Genomic DNA, 17,622 nt, shown 5'->3' on the forward strand with positions numbered 1-17,622 from the left:
CTTACAGAATGTGTGTTGCATTAGTTGCACCAATACAACCTTTGAAGTGAGGCCAGAAGTTTGTTCCTAACTTTTGGATGCATCTGTGAATGTAGACCCTATAGGTCTGATGACGTCTCCTCCTAAAGAATATATACATAGTGCAACACATGTTTGAACTTCTTATAAATTGTTTCAGTTGAACGAACAAAACATTGTTCGACTTGGATAAATGTTTGAAGGCATCCAGACATTCACAAGAACATGCCTAAACATTCAAGTGAGCTCATCTCGCTAGTTGACTCCAAATGATACTTACTAAAGACTATACAAACTCAATAATATATAGAGACATTCTAAACATTTTATAGCAAGTTTTATGGCGGACTAATTTTTCCGTACCCATTCATAACCAGTTTGCACCGCAGTCAGGCCGAGCTGCCATCAAGAAGATCACTACAAAACCCTAGCAAAAAAAAAAAAACTGACATTACATGTTCAAAGCCAGGCAAGGTTTGAGCCTTTTCCCGGGCTCGGCCTGCGCCCTTTTCTCTAAAAAATACTGAAACACATGTTCAACGGAAACTTTCCAATGCATTTTGAGTAAAAGATAATGGGAAGTTAGCTTGCTAACTGCACCAGAATAATAATAGTGCAAAGTTTATGCGTCGCTACAAAAGCACGTGACTGATGCAACTTTTATCCGTGGCAAAAGCATAGATACACATAAGCCGATCTTGTGAAACGGACTACTAAGATTGTTTCGTTCATTTACACAATTTATAGTACAAGAGGCTCGAGAGTGAATCGTATATGTTGTCGTTAATCCTTCAAAAATACGGCAGGCAATCCAGTCCTAACTCGGCAGCCAGCAAGCAAAGGCCGTGCGTTGCTAAGGACGTAGTACGTACTCATAACACGGCCGGCTATAGCTATAGCTACCAGCTCTCTGCCGGCTCCAGGTAGTGCTGTAGCGACGTCACCTTCTTCTTGCTCCTGAGCTTGCGGAAGGCGGCCATCTCGATCTGCCGGATCCTCTCCCTGCTCACCCCCATCAGCTGCCCGATGTCGTGCAGGGTCCTCGCTTTGCCGTCATCCATCCCGAACCTGTACCTGATCACCTCCCTCTCCCGAGGGGTCAGGCTGTCCAGCGCCTTGTCCACGTCTTTCTTCATGAACAATCTGTGCAGCGTCTCCTCCGCCGTCTCCGTGCTCTTGTCCGCCGTGATCTCCTGTGGTGGTGGTGTACACCAGGTGAAATGCAGGGATTCAGGTTCAGTAGCCACAAGCACGATTGTTGATTGAAGTGTATGTTATTCAGATAGAGCAGAGCGAAGTGAGCATACCTGGTATGTCACGTCCGTGCACCCGACTTTGCCAGTGAGAGATACGCTGTACCTTGGGAGGCACATTGCTGCTTCCACCCGTCTGGCTGTCATGCCGGTGTCCAATGCGATTTCTTCATTTGTCGGTAGCCTATTCAGCTGCCGTCGGAGTCGTCGTCGGCATTCTTTCACTCGGGAACTTGCTTCCGCCATGTGCGCCTATAAATCAAACAGCACCATCGGATTATATAGGGGCTCATACCAGGACCTTGGAATCACATTGGCTAACAAAGAAAGATCCGGATGCAGCATTAGTCTGTTCTCATAATTATCCATTTTGTTCGTTTGATTCCTGGTTACTACTAGTCATTAATGAACACAGAGGATACGAAGTTTATACTGGTTATGAGATTTCGTGCTACTTGATCAACTAGGCTGCGCGTCATAACTGTGAATCACCTTACACCATAGTTCTATACTCTAAAATTTCTGAATCATGAAACAGATGGAAAACCACTTAACTATCGCGTGATGTTATACTGGGATATATCATCACCACCACTAGTAATTACCAGATGTGCTTACATAAACATCAAGAAATTAAGAGTGAAAGTGTTGCAAGTGGTGAACCTACAAAGAGAAAGAGGACGTACTGGCAAGCGAATTATTTGGGTTTGTTCTAGAACCGACTTGCGTATAGCTTGCTTGATCCACCAGTGAGAATACGTAGAGAACCTAAAACCCTTTGAGGCATCAAACTTTTCAGCGCCCCTTATAAGGCCCTGAATCCCTTCCTGTATAGGACACGGAATGAAGTGCGAGTCAAACATTTCATTTCCAAAGAGTTATAAGTTATAACCATGAAGGGCTTCGTCGAAAAGTACAAGAAGATACCTGGATAAGATCAGAAAACTCTGTCCCAGGGCCTTCAAACTCTTTGGCAATTGAGATTACTAGTCGCACATTTGATTTGACCATCATGTTTTTGCAGTAAATTCCATGGCTGAGACGTTTCCTCAAAGTGTTCTCATCAGTGCCAACTGCTGCTGCCCACTGACCGAAGGTTGGTTCACCACCGTTGTAGTGTGCAACCTCCTTTTGGGTAGCCTCCAACTTCAGGAGATCCTGCGTCAGTTCATGATAAACTTAGCCAGACACTAGCAACAGGACAGCATTATATGGTACCCCCTCCGATCCTTTTTAGTCTGCATATAAGTTTTGTCTCAAGTCAAAGTATATCTAGTCTGACCAAACTTATAGAAAAATATGTCAACATCCACAATGCCAAATTAATATTATTAGATTCATTATGAAATGTAGTTTCATAGTGTATATATTCGATATTGTATATGTTGATATTTTTTTAACATAAATTTGGTCAAAGTTTGCACGATTTGATTTGACATAAATCTAATACGCGGAGTAAAAATGACCAGAGGGAGTATGTTTGTACAGCATGATAAAAATCACACTTGTCCTTGGCACTGTGTTAGTCTTCGCTACCTGAATGCCTTCTGATAGCTCAACTTCTTGCTTCGCTGTCAGAAGCTTCCGTCCGGACATCTTGTAGAAGCAGCCCAGAGAATTCCGGCAACCCTTGACCCTCTTCCTCGAGGAGGCCGTCACGGGCCTCCGATCACTGAAAGATTTAGCCGCCTTCATCGCCGCCCTCACTCTCCGAGCTCTTCTCTCGGGCTGACGTGCCGACTTGACAGCCACGCCCCGGGCGCCCTGCTCGTCGTCGTCCGACTCGGATTCGTCGCTGAAGATGCTGACAAACCCCGCGTCGTCCAGCAAACGGGCTTGGGCATACCGAGACCCCGGCCGCACCTCGGTGCGAAGGACCTCTCTTGTTAAGTAGCTGTCCTCCACCAGGTCATGGCTGTCGCCGACGTCTGGACGGTGGTCGGTCTGCACCATCCGGGCAACTTCTCGGGCGACCTCCGCGGCTGCTCGCGCTAAAGCCACGGCCTCCGCGGCCGCGGCCGTCACCACGGCCTCTTGGTTGAGAAGCGCCTCCCCGAAGCCCCCCTGGTTCCAATATACAATGCAAGAAAGAGACGAGGACAAACATATTTCAGCATAGCCCACTCCAAACCAATCTTATACTGTATAATACAGTTCAGTTATCGCGGCCGCCGGAGCATGAGCGCCGAACACGTGAGCGGACATTACCGGGAGGCTGGTGCTATCCGAAGGGGGAGGAGGCCCGACGTCGACGGCTCCGCCGTACGCCAGGCGCCTCGCTCCTGCGGCTAAGGACTCCATGCGCTCCGCCTCGACGACGGCTGCGGAGGACAGCGCGCACTGGACCCTCCCTGGCCGGCAGCTTCCGCCTGCCGCGCAGCCGCCGGCGCCGGGCTCCCTCGGCACCGCCGCGCGGGTGGAAGGGGGCCACTTGAACTGCGGCGCGAGGCACGACGACATCCCTAGCTAAGCGGCGAATGCGCCTTGTGTTCCCTGGCTGGCTAGCTAGCTCTTGGTGCTGATGGAGGTGATACTGCCGGCTAGTGTGGTATGCTTCCGGTATGCATTGCGGGGCAGGGAGCGCGGTCAGGTGCGGCCGTACGGTCGGGGAGAAGCGGGAGGGTGGGCGCTCTTGGTCCGGAGGGTGAAGGGGATAAGAGAGGGTGGGGACAGGATCGTGCGGAAGAGGCGGCGGCCACCTCCGCTCGTACGCGTCCTGGGCCGGGAAACGAGCGACGAGCCTCCGCGGCTCTGCCCAGTCCGGTCAACACGGGATATTATTTCTGGTCCGGACTCCGGGTATACCTGGCCATGGAAAGCCCGGCCCGGCCCGACGCTGCCCCCGGGCCGGGCTCGGGTCTAGATTTTGAACCCAAAGGCCAGGCCCGTCATTTTTACATTTTCTTGAAGGTCGGGCCGGGCCGGCCCGAAGCCCGACGGGCTTTTACATGTTTGGGCCGGGCTCGGGCCTAGAAAACAGGCCCGATGGCGGGCCAGGCCAGGCCCGGGCCTGGGTTTTTTGCGTTGGGCTTGGCTAGGCCCGACCCGGCCCGAGTGTCGGAGTAAATGACCACGGATAGCCTAGCCGGCTCCCTTTGATCATCAGAAAAAACAACGGGCCGATCGGACCTCGAAACGCCTAAGATGTGGGGCCGCCTTCCTCCGGCCGGCTATAGCCTAAGCCGGCGGGCGGAAGGCGGCCCGGCTATAAAACAACCTTTGGAGGGTGCCACGATCGGGTCGCCTCCAAGAAAACAGCCCATGAAGGACCGACTCCCAGAAGGCGGCCCGCGAAGGGCCGACTCCGAGAAGCAGGCGGCCGAACGCCGCATTCTAAAGACCATCACCCATAACGGTGAGGGGACGGGGCGTGGCTACAGCAAACCCTGCCACCCCCGAATCCCGGAAGATACATGGCCGCAGTACGCCGTACGGGGCGGCCATGCCCCGTCCGGCGTGGCACTGTTGCCACGAGAATCATGACGCCATCCACGACGGGATGCCAGTACGGCCCGCGGGCGGCGGGCCCCTTCGGTCAGAGAGACATCCGAAGGGGGCCTGGCCTCCCCCAGCCGGCCCAAGACCGGGTCGGCCTCCAGTAGCCGGCTTGCTCCCCTCGGGGCGCGAGCACCATTAAGCGGATGAGACGCGGTATGGCTACAGCAGGAGCCCGCAAGGCGGCAGCACTGTAGCCATGCTTACCTCGACAGAACCCTCGTCATCAGAGGCGAGGCCACAGTAACCAGCCCCCGACGGGACCCACCAGTCGGCGGGCCCCAGAAGCCGGCGGAGAAGACGACGGTTGTAGACACTGACAGCCCGGGCCCGCGCCCGGCCGGATTACCATTGTACCCCCGGGGGTAGGCCTATATAAACCCCCCGGGACACCCATGCAAAGGGTTGAACACAGAGAGTTTTAGACACCGCCATCGGGAGAGGAGAGAGCTAGCCTTGCCCCTCTTCCTCCTGCCACCGAACAGCTCAAGGAGCGTCTTGTAGCTACTTGTTGATCTAGTGATCATGCGGAGACCCCGCAGAGCAGTAGTAGGGGTGTTATCTCCACGGAGAGCCCCGAAGCTGGGTAAGATTCGCCGGCGTGTATGTCTTCGCCTCATTCCGTTTCCAGGCACCGGCGATGTCTTACTGGCTCCCACAATGATAAGCCATCTGTTGCCATATGTCGCACCTACCACCCGACATTTGGCGCCCACCGTGGGCCCAGGTGCACCGTCGTCCGGGGACCTGCTCTGGACGGGAACTCTTTTCTTCCCCAGCGAGCGTAGCCAGCCTGGCACGCCCGACGGCGCTTGCCCCGACGTGCTGCAAAGTGTCGACGACGTCTGCGCAGCAAGCTGCCTCGCTGACCTCCTTGGCGAGGTTTGCATCTCCGACGAGCCCGCATCCGACGTGGGCACCGGCTGCCTCGAGAGCCGCCTTGTCAGCCTCCTCGACCAACTCCACGTCTCCGGCGAGCCTACCGCGGACTTGGAGTCGGTCGGTTCCACCGCCCCGATGCTTGTCGACCCCGACATGGCATCGCTTGACGCCTGCCCCTCCGACGTGATCGTCTTCGACGATCCCCTCCCGCGAGCTGACAGTGGCGGCAGCACCGTCACTGAGGTGCTAGTCATCAGCCACAGAGCCGCCTCCGGCGAAAACACCTACGACGCCCTGTAAGCGGTGCTGCAGGACTTGTCTGTCCCCATTCCAGCCGATGCCGACGCCGAGGCGCTGGAGGCTCGCCGCCTTGCCCTCGTCGCGGAGGGCCAGAAGATAAACACCATGAGACGCCTCACGGAAGCCCACCAGCGCGAAGTCGACCGCGCCGCCTTCGGCACGCCCCCAGAAGGGCCAAGCTGAGTCGGCGCCGTCAAGAAACGAGGCGCGGCCATCGCCAGCATGCTGGGTGCGGACCGCCCGGTCTACACCACGCCCCTCGAGAATCTACGCGCCGCCCAGTCGATCGTTGACGAGCTCAATGGACTGGGGGCCGACGAGCTCCCCTACATGACTAGACGCATCCAACAACTGATCGACGCGGCTGCAGCGCGCCACGAAGCCGGCGCCCGAGCTGAAAGCCCCCTTCGCCGAGAACACGGCGCGACGTCGCGTACGCCGACTGCGGGCGGTGCCCGTACGAGACAAGAGAAGGAGCCGGTTGCTAGCCGCAGCCGGACATGAATCACCATCGAGCGCGACGCGGAAGGCCGTCCCCGAGGCGTGGAGAGACGAGGCGATTTGCCCCCTCATCCACCTCGCGGGGAGAGATACCCCACCCCGCCGCCTATCGAGCATCCGACTCTCAGTGGCCGACTCGGTCGCCGCGAAGGAGTCGGCGAGAACGATGCCCGCCATCGGATCGACCGCCTTGCACGATCCCTGGCCCTAGAAGAAGAAGATGATGTTGGCCCGCCTTGTTTAAGCCCCCGCATCCGCGACGAGCCCTTTCCCAAAGGGTTCTCACTCCCAAGAGACACGCCCAAGTATAACGGCTCTGTGAAGCCGGAGGACTGGTTGATCGACTACTCCACCGCGGTTCGCATAGCAAACGGCAACCGGCGCGTTGCCGTGAAGTATGTCCCCTTGATGCTCCAAGGCACGACACGCACCTGGCTCAACAGTCTCAAGCCCTACAGCATCAACAGCTGGCTCGACTTCACGGAAGCCTTCATCCGCAACTTCACCAGCACCTACAAGTAGGCACCCAAGCCCCGACAGCTCTCCTTGTGTGTACAAGGACCCGATGAGTCGACTCGTGACTACCTCACGCGTTGGGCCGAGCTCCGAAACTCCTGCGAAGGGGTGCACGAGGTTCAGGCGATCGAGTACTTCACGGCCGGGTGCCGAGAGGGCACCCTCCTCAAGCACCGCCTCCTCTGCGATGAGCCGACTACCCTTGATGAGTTGTTGATCATTGCGGACAAATACGCCACGGCCGACTCCTCCATGAAGACCGAGCTCCGAGTCGACGCCTCTGGGAAAGTGCTTGCACCGGCTCCCAAGACGCCGGCTGGAGAGTCCACCCGGCGCCCATACCAGAACGACAACAAGCGCAAGGCCCCGATGCCGCCTTCCACTAGTCGGCAGGTGGCAACGGTCGAAGAAGAGCAACCTGAGGGATGGCCGGCTCCCAAGAAACCGAAGGGCGGCAGGGCGGCTTGGTAGCCGGCTTTCTCCTACGAACAAACCCTTGACGCCCCCTGCAAGTTCCACAGCGGCGCGAAGCCGTCCAACCATACGACCCGGAAGTGCCATTGGCTCACCCGAATCACCAAGGGCGAAGGGCTTTTGCCGCCTCTGCCTGCGGGCCAGCCGCCTCCTGCCCCCCAGCAGCCGGCCGCTCGGCCTGCAGTCGGAGCCGTCCACGACGAGTTCCCTGACGAGCATGCCTCCTACGTCGTCTTCACAAGCCAACTGGATGATCGGTGGAGCCGGCGCCGACAACACCAAGAAGTCAACGCGGTCGCCTCCAGTAACCCAGAGTTTATTCATTGGTCGGAGAAACCCATCAGCCGGAGCCGGGACGACCACCGAGAAGTAATGCCCTCCCTCGGTTCCTACGCCCTTGTTCTGGATGCTACCCTGGCGACGGAGAGGCGCGCCGCTCATTTCTCTCGCGTACTGATAGACAGCGGGAGCAGTATCAACATTCTGTATTGAGATACCATGGAGAAGCTCAACATCAAGCCGAAGCAACTCATGCCTAGCCCGATCGTGTTCCATAGGCATCGTACCCGGTCTGTCCTGCTCACCAATCGGCAAGATCAAGATGGATGTCCTCTTTGGAGACAAGGATCATTTCCGCCGAGAGGCAATATGGTTCGAGGTAGTGGATCTGGAGAGCCCGTACCACGCACTGCTTGGCCGACCAGCGTTGGCCAAGTTTATGGCTGTGCCCCACTATGCCTACCTCAAGATGAAGATGCCGAGTTCCAAGGGCATTATCACCATAGCCGGAGACTACAAGAAGTCCTCTGAGTGTGCAGCGGCTAGCAGTCGCCTGGCTGAGTCCCTCGTGATCGCTGAAGACAAGAAAATGCTAGATCGAGTTGTGGCCCTGGCTGGCAAGCAGCCGGCTTTGTCTCCTGACCCCAAAGAATGTGAAGCTCAAGGTTCTTTCCAGCCGGCTAAAGAGACAAAGAAGATACCCTTGGACCCGGAGCACCCAAAAAGGCACGCTGTCATAGGCACAGGCCTTGACAGCAAATAGGAAGGCGAGCTCGTCGATTTCCTCCGTGAGAATCGGGACGTCTTTGCATGGTCTCCCAAAGACATGTCGGGTGTCCCGACGGATTTCACCGAGCACAAACTACATGTCCGATCTGACGCAAAGCCGGTCAGGCAGCCCTTGCGCCGCCTGTCAGAAGAGAAGAGAAGAGTAGTCGGAGAAGAGATAGCCCGGCTTCTGGCAGCCGACTTCATTGTGGAAGTGTTCTTTCCGGAATGGCTTGCCAACCCGGTCCTCGTGCTGAAGAAGAACAAGTAGTGGCGCATGTGTATCGATTACACCAGCCTCAACAAAGCCTGCCCCAAAGATCCATTCGCCCTGCCAAGGATTGACCAAGTGATAGACTCCACAGCCGGATGCGAGCTGTTGAGTTTTTTGGATGCTTATTTCGGCTACCACCAGATAAAGTTGAACCCGGCTGATCGCTTGAAGACCGCCTTCATCACCCCATTCGGAGCTTTTTGCTACCTGACTATGACATTCGGCCTGAGAAGTGCTGGTGCCACTTTCCAGCGTTGCATGCAGAAATGCCTCCTCAAGCAACTCGGCAGAAATGCCCACGTCTACGTAGATGATGTTGTGGTGAAGACGGAAAAATGCGGCAACCTACTGGAAGACCTCAAGGAAACCTTTGAGAACTTGCGCCGGTTTCAGATCAAGCTCAACCCGAAGAAATGTGTGTTCGGGGTACCAGCCGGCCAACTTCTGGGTTTTCTGGTCTCCGAACGCGGCATTGAGTGCAACCCAGTGAAGATCAAGGCCATAGAGAGAATGAAGGTCCCTACCAAGCTGCGAGACGTCCAAAAGTTCACTGGATGCCTGGCATCTTTGAACCGTTTCATGAGCCAGCTCGGAGAGAAAGCTCTCCCCCTCTACCGACTTATGAAGAAGTCAGCTCACTTTGAATGGAATGACCAGGCGGATCAAGCTCTCCACGAGTTGAAGAAGATGTTGTCCACGCCGCCTGTCTTGGCGGCCCCAACTGAGAAGGAGCCCATGCTCCTCTACATCGCCGCCACCAGCCGGGTGGTCAGCACAGTCATCGTGGTCCAGCGCCCAGAAGAAGGCCGAGCTCAGCTAGTCCAGAGGCCGGTATATTATTTGAGCGAAGTATTGTCCACCTCCAAGCAAAACTACCCGCACTATCAGAAAATGTGCTATGGTGTGTACTTCACCTCCAAGAAACTCAAGCCCTATTTTCAAGAGCATCCCATCACGGTCGTATGCACTGCCCTGCTCGCCGAGATCATAGGCAGCCGGGATGCATTCAGCTGAGTGGCGAAATGGGCCATTGCGCTGGCTCCATACACGATCTACTACCAGCCCCGCATCTCCATCAAGTCCCAAGCATTGGCCGACTTCCTCATCGACTGGGCCGAGACCCAGTACCTGCCGCCGGCTCCGGACTCCACTCATTGGCGGATGCATTTTGACGAATCCAAGATGCGCACCGGCTTGGGAGCCGGCATTGTCCTCACCTCTCCCAAAGGCGACAAACTCAGATATACATTGCAAATCCACTTTGCCGCCTCCAACAATGTGGCCGAGTATGAGGCGCTCATACACGGGCTCCGGCTAGCCAAGGAACTCGGCATCCGCCGGATCCTGTGTTATGGCGACTCAGACTTAGTGGTGCAGCAATCATCCAGTGACTGGGATGCCAAGGACGCAAACATGGCGAGCTACCGTTTCCTTGTCCAGCAGCTCAGCAGATATTTTGAGGGGTGCGAGTTCCTTCACGTGCCACGAGCCGATAATGAGCAAGCAGATGCCCTGGCACGGATAGGTTCCACCCGACAAGCTATACCAACCGACGTCGCCCTCCAACGCCTCCTCAAGCCATCTGTCAAGCCGTCTCCGGAATCCAGTTCCATCTTCGTGTCGCCTGACCCCGACGCAGTTGGATCCGACTTCGGGGACCAGGCAGGCGGCCCGGGGACTTCGGCAGCCGGCTCGGGGACTTCCATAGTCGAACCCGGCCTGGGGACTGCCGTAGCCGAACCCGGCCCGGGGACTGCAGTGGCACAGCAGGCGGAGGCCGACCCCAACTCCTCACAACCCAGCCCGCCCACCCTGGTTGCAGTAGTTGTATTGGCAGTAGAAGAAATCACAGCTCCATCATGGGCTCAGCCCATCCTCCGGTTTCTGGTGAATGGAGAACTACCGACTGATATGAGATCTCGGCCAAACAAGTCCAACGCCGAGCCGGAGCCTACACAATAATGAATCGAGAGCTAGTTAGGTGCAGCGCTATCAGAGTCTTCCAGCGCTGCGTCGAACAAGAGAGGGGCATAGCAATCCTCGAAGACATCCACCAAGGTGAATGCGGCCACCATGCCGCCTCCAGAGCGCTCTTCGCCAAGGCCTTCCGCCATGGATTTTTCTGGCCGACTGCATTGGAGGATGCCAAGGAACTAGTCAAACACTGCAAAGGGTGCCAAGTCTTCGGCTCCAAGCAACACCTACCAGCATCTGTACTCAAGACCATCCCCATCACTTGGCCCTTTGCCGTCTGGGGACTGGACATGGTCGAACCATTCAAGACGGCGCGCGGCGGCATGACACATCTGCTTGTCGCCGTAGACAAATTCACCAAGTGGATCGGAGCAAAGCCGATCAAGAAGCTAAGTTGCCCGACTGCCGTGACATTCATTACCGACATTACAACCCGGTACGGCGTCCCACACAGCATCATCATCGACAACGGCACAAATTTCGCCAAGGGAGCATTGGCACGTTTCTGCGCGACACACGACATCCGACTAGACTTAGCGTCTGTTGCCCACCCGCAGTCAAATGGCCAAGTCGAGCGAGCAAACGGCCTCGTTCTCTCCGGCATCAAGCCTCGACTGGTCGTGCCGCTGGAGCGTTCGGCTGGCTGCTGGCTCGACGAGCTGTCAGCCGTCCTTTGGAGCCTGCGCACTACTCCGAACAAATCGACCGGCTTCACTCCCTTCTTCCTTGTATATGGTGCTGAGGCTGTCATCCCAACTGACATTGAGTTCGACTCACCTCGCGTCACCATGTACACGGAAGCGGAGGCCAAGGAAGCTAGAGAAGACGGCGTTGACTTGCTGGAAGAAAGCCGGCTGTTAGCCCTCAGTCGGTCCGCCATCTACCAGCAAGGACTACGCCGGTACCACAGTCGGAGAATGAAGCCAAGAACCTTCCAAGAGGGAGACCTTGTGCTCCGACTAGTCCAGCGAACAGCCGGCCAGCACAAGCTCTCGGTCCCTTGGGAAGGCCCCTTCGTCATCAGCCGGGCTTTGGGAAACGACTCCTATTACCTAATCGACGCACAGAAGCTGAAGGCACGCAAGAGAGACGACTCCGGCAAGGAGTCGGAGCGCCCGTGGAACGCCAATCTTCTTCGAAGATTTTACAGTTGAAATGCAGTATGTATCACGCTATCCTTTGTATTAAGTATGAGACAACGGGCCCCCGAGGAGTTCTCGGGGACTGCCCTACTTTATCTATGTATGATGGGTATCACTCCCATGATTACCCTACTGCACTTACTTTCTCCGTCCGGCACCGGGTTCGACTAGGTCGGCCCGGGGACTTGCCGCCTTGAGTTATGTCCAAGTTCTACCTGCAGTCAGACAAGTAATGTGCCGGCACCCAAGCCCTCTCTTGCGAGAGTCGCAGCTCGAAGAATCAGCTGCTCGACTAGCAAGAGCTAAAGGCAGAAAGGATGCCCACATGAAAAATGGCTAAGGACTAACGAACTTACATAACACAAGCCGGCTTCCCCCATCGCCAACCGACTGTCGAAGCAGTCGGCTAGCCGGCTTCCTTTCCTACTCTGCCGAAATCTAAGAAATCTTGAACCTTTGCCTTCCTAGACGGCCGAACTCCTTACCCGGCCACAGACTGCAGAGCAGCTATCCGGATAGGAAGGCGGCAACCAAGGGAAGGCGGCAAAGGAAGAAAGCTGAAAGATAAAAAGCAAGTCGGAAGGAAAGCCAAACACATGCATAATAATATTTACATCAAAGAGCCTTCTAAAGGCCGGCATTCAACAAAGTTTGAATACACCCCCAGTGGGTGGAATTGCGCAAAATAACAAGTTTGTCCAAAGAGCAACTAGCAGGGAAGTAAATGATAAATCAAGCCAAGGGAGCGCCTGGAGCTTCAGGGAGAACGATAGAGACGGTGGTGTGATGTCTACTACACAACCTTCTTCTTGTAGACGTTGTTGGGCCTGCAAATGCACAGGTTTGTAGGACAGTAGCAAATTTTCCTCAAGTGGATGACCTAAGGTTTATCAATCCGTAGGAGGCGTAGGATGAAGATGGTCTCTCTCAAACAATCCTGCAACCAAATAACAAAAAGTCTCTTATGTCCCCAACACACCCAATACAATGGTAAATTTTATAGGTGCACTAGTTCGGCGAAGAGATGAAGATACAAGTGCAAAATAGATAGTAGATATAGGTTTTTGTAATCTGAAATAATAAAAACAGCAAGGTAACAAGTGGTAAAAGTGAGCGTAAATGGTATTGCAATGATAGGAAACAAGGCCTAGGGTTCATACATTCACTAGTGCAAGTTCTCTCAACAATAATAACATAGATAGATCATATAACAAGCCCTCAACATGCAACAAAGAGTCACTCCAAAGCCACTAATAGCGGAGAACAAACGTAGAGATTATGGTCGGGTACGAAACCACCACAAAGCTATTCTTTCGGATCGATCTGTAAAAGAGTTTGTACTAGAATAACACCTTAAGATACAAATCAACCAAAACCCTAATGTCACCTAGATACTCCATTGTCACCTCAAGTATCCGTGGGCATGATTATACGATATGCATCACACAATCTCAGATTCATCCAACCAACATAAAAGTACTTCAAAGAGTGCCCCAAAGTTTCTACCAGAGAATTAAGAACGTGTGCCAACCCCTATGCATAGGTTTCTAATGTCACGAAAACCGCAAGTTGATCACCAAGACATACATCAAGTGTTCATAAAAGACTCAATCCGATAAGATAACTTCAAAGGGGAAACGCAATTCATCACAAGAGAGTAGAGGGGGAGAAACATCATAAGATCCAACTACAATAGCAAAGCTCGGGATACATCAAGATCGTGCCATAGATTGGAACACGAGAGAGAACACGAGAGAGAGAGAGAGAGAGAGAGAGAGAGAGATCAAACACATAGCTACTGGTACATACCCTCAGCCCCGAGGGTGAACTACTCCCTCCTCATCATGGATAGCGCCGGGATGATGAAGATGGCCTCCGGTGATGGGATCCCCCTCCGGCAGGGTGCCGGAACAGGGTCCCGATTGGTTTTTGGTGGCTACAGAGGCTTGCGGCGGCGGAACTCCCGATCTATCTTCTGTTCTGGAAGTTTTAGGGTACGTAGGTATATATGGGTGCAGGGGGTACGTCGATGGACCTTCGGGTGGCTCACGAGGTAGGGGGCGCGCCCATGGGGAGAGGGTGCGCCCTCCACCCTCGTGGGCAGCCCGATACTCCCCTGGCGTGCACTCCAAGCCCATCAGGTTGGTTTCCTTCCAAAATTAACTTCTCCAGTTGATTTCATTCCGTTTTGACTCCGTCTGATATTCCTTTTCCTCAAAACACTGAAATAGGCATAAAACAACAAATCTAGGCTGGGCCTCCGGTTAATAGGTTAGTCCCAAAAATAATATAAAAGTGGATAATAAAGCCCAATATTGCCTAAAACAGTATATAAAAGTAGCATGGAGCAATCAAAAATTATAGATACGTTGGAGACGTATCAAGCATCCCCAAGCTTAATTCCTGCTCGTCCTTGAGTAGGTAAATGATAAAAAAGAATTTTTGATGCGGAGTGATACTTTGGCATAATTTCAATGTAAATCTTCTTAATTGTGATATGAATATTCAGATCCGAAAGATTCAAGACAAAAGTTCATATTGACACAAAAATAATAATACTTCAAGCATACTAATCAAAGCAATCATGTCTTCTCAAAATAACATGGCAAAAGAAAGTTCATCCCTACAAAATCATATAGTTAGGCTATGCTTCATTTTCGTCACACAAAGATGTTCCCAACTTCTATACCCCCGATGACAAGCCAAGCAATTGTTTCATACTTAAATAATCTTAAACTTTTTCAACCTTCACGCAATACATGAGCATGAGCCATGGATATAGCACTATGGGTGGAATAGAATATGATGATGGGGATTATGTGGAGAGGACAAAAAAGGAGAAAGTCTCACGTTGACGAGGCTAATCAACGGGCTATGGAGATGCCCATCAATTGATGTCAACATGAGGAGTAGGGATTGCCATGCAACGGATGCACTAGAGCTATGAATGCTCAACAAAAGAAAACTAGTGGGTGTGCATCCAACTTGCTTGCTCACGAAGACCTAGGGCATTTTGAGGAAGCCCATCGTAGGAATATACAGGCCAAGTTCTATAATGAAAAATTCCCACTAGTATATGAAAGTGATAACACATGAGACTCACTACATGAGGAACATGGTGCTACTTTGAAGCACAATATATGAGACTCACTACATGAAGAACAAGGTGCTACTTTGAAGCACAAGTGTGGAAAAAGAGATAGTAGCATTGCCCCTTTTTTTTATTGGGCCTTTTTTTTTTTTTGGCCTTTCTTTTTTTGGGGCCTTCCCTTTTTTTGGCCTTTTTTTGGGCAATGCTCTAACAATGATGATCATCACACTTCTATTGATTACAACACAAGGATTACAACTCGAAACTTAGAACAAGATATGACTCTATATGAATGCCTCCGGCGGTGTACCGGGATGGTGCAATGAATCAAGAGTGACATGTATGAAAGATAATGCATGGTGGCTTTGCCACAAATATGGTGTCAACTACATGATCATGCAATGGCAATATGACAAAAGTAATGTATGTCATGATGATGATGGTGGAAGTTGCATGGCAATATATCTCGGAATGGCTATGGAAATGCCATAATAGGTAGGTATGGTGGCTATTTTGAGGAAGATATAAGGAGGTTTATGTGTGATAGAGCGTATCATATCACGGGGTTTGGATGCACCGGCGAAGTTTGCACCAACTCTCAAGGTGAGAAAGGGCAATGCACGGTACCGAAGAGGCTAGCAAAGGCGGAAAGTTGAGAGTGCGTATAATCCATGGACTCAATATTAGTCAAAAGAACTCATAAACTTATTGCAAAAATTTAGAAGTCATCAAAAACCAAGTACTACGCGCATGCTCCTAGGGGGATAGATTGGTAGGAAAAGACCATCGCTCGTCCCCGACCGCCACTCATAAGGATGCACAAGCCAGGTACACTTCATGTTTCAAATTTGTTACACAACTTTAACCATACGTGCATGCTACGGGACTTACAAACTTCAACACAAGCATTTCTCAAATTCACAATCACCCAACTAGCACGACTATGATATTATCACCTCCATATCTCAAAACAATTATCAAGCATCAAACTTATCTTAGTATTCAATTCACTCAAAAGAAAGTTTCACATATCTTGAATACCAAGTATATTAACATTAAGCAAACTACCATGCTATTAAAGACTCTCAAAATAATCTAAGTGAAGCATGAGAGATCAATAGTTTCTTTAAAACAAATCCACCATCGTGCTCTAAAACATCTAAGTGAAGCACTAGAGCAAAAATTATCAAGCTCAAAAGATATAAGTGAAGCACATAGAGTATTCTAGCAAATTCCAATTCATGTATGGCTCTCTCTCGATAAAGGATTAAGATCTTGATAATTCATTCAAACAGAAAGCAAAGCTAAAGAAAACTACAATGCAAGGATAGCACAACTCATGTGAAGAAGCAAAAACTTAGGCTCAACCGATACTAACCGATAGTTGCTGAAGAAGAAAGGTGGGATGCCTACCGGGGCATCCCCAAGCTTAGATGCTTGAGACTTCTTGAAATATTATCTTGGGGTGACTTGGGCATCCCCAAGCTTGAACTTTTGTGTCTCCTTAATTCATCTCATATCATGGTTTCTCTTTTTATCAAAAGCTTCATTCACAACAAGCTCAACAAGAACTCGTGAGATAGGTTAGTATAAACCAATGCAAAACCTTATCATTCTCTACTGTAAAAAATCACTAAAATTATTATTCAACATTGAATACTAAATGCCTATGTATATTTAATACTCCTATCCTCAAATAGAATCATTAAACAAGCAAACACATGCAAGCAATGCAACCATAACAGCAATCTGCCAAAACAGTACAGTCTGTAAAGAACGCAAGAGTATCAATACTTCCCTGACTCCAAAAATTATGAACTAAAATTCCCACTGTAATAAATTTATCATATCTCAATATGCAAAAAGATTCAACGTTAGACCATGCTCTGACTTTTATAGGGAATTTTTGCAACAGCTGTAAACTTTCTGTTTTCAAACAGCAACATGCAAACTAGCAAAATAAGCATGACAAAGGCTATCCTTGACTTTTTTATTGAAACTAAAGATGCAAAATATTATTCTAACTCACAGAAAGCAAAAATTAACAAAATTAAAATGACGCTCCGAGCAAAACACATATCATGTGGTGAATAAAAATATAGCTCCAAGTAAAGTTACCGATGAACGAAGACGAAAGAGGGGATGCCTTCCGGGGGCATCCCCCATCTTAGGCTCTTGGACATCCTTGAATATTGCCTTGGGGTGCCTTTGGAATCCCCAAGCTTAGGCTCTTTCCACTCCTTATTCCATAGTCCATCGAATCTTTACCCCAAACTTGAAAACTTCAACCACACAAAACTCAAAACAAAACTCGTAAGCTCCGTTAGTATAAGAAAATAAAACCACCACTTAGGTACTGAAATGAACTCATTCTAAATTCATATTGATGTAATATCTACTGTACTCCAACTTATCTATGGTTCATACCCTCCGATGCTACTCATAGATTCATTAAAATAAGCAAACAACACATAGAAAACAGAATCTGTCAAAAACAGAACAGTCTGTAGTAATCTGTATCAAACGTATACTTCTGGAACCCCAAAAATTATGAAATAAATTGCTGGACCTGAGAAATTTGTCTATTAATCATCTGCAAAAATAATCAACCTAAAGCACTCTCCAGTAAAAAATGGCAGCTAATCTCGTGAGTGC

The 17,622-nt window shown here is 51.3% G+C and overlaps 1 protein-coding gene across 1 annotated transcript; it reads right to left on the reverse strand.

Annotated features, from left to right (window-relative positions):
* Positions 1-651: 651 nt before the first annotated feature.
* Positions 652-3,918, reverse strand: LOC119290848 (RNA polymerase sigma factor sigB-like). Its single transcript, XM_037569498.1, has 6 exons — positions 3,480-3,918; positions 2,808-3,335; positions 2,199-2,429; positions 1,958-2,098; positions 1,326-1,523; positions 652-1,211 (listed from the first exon to the last, which is right to left on the reverse strand). The coding sequence occupies exons 1-6, from the start codon at positions 3,729-3,731 to the stop codon at positions 918-920; spliced, it is 1,644 nt and encodes a 547-aa protein (XP_037425395.1). The 5' UTR covers positions 3,732-3,918; the 3' UTR covers positions 652-917.
* Positions 3,919-17,622: the final 13,704 nt, after the last annotated feature.

The sequence above is a fragment of the Triticum dicoccoides genome, chromosome 4B, assembly GCF_002162155.2.
Source record: "Triticum dicoccoides isolate Atlit2015 ecotype Zavitan chromosome 4B, WEW_v2.0, whole genome shotgun sequence".
In the NCBI taxonomy this organism is placed as follows: Eukaryota; Viridiplantae; Streptophyta; class Magnoliopsida; order Poales; family Poaceae; genus Triticum; species Triticum dicoccoides.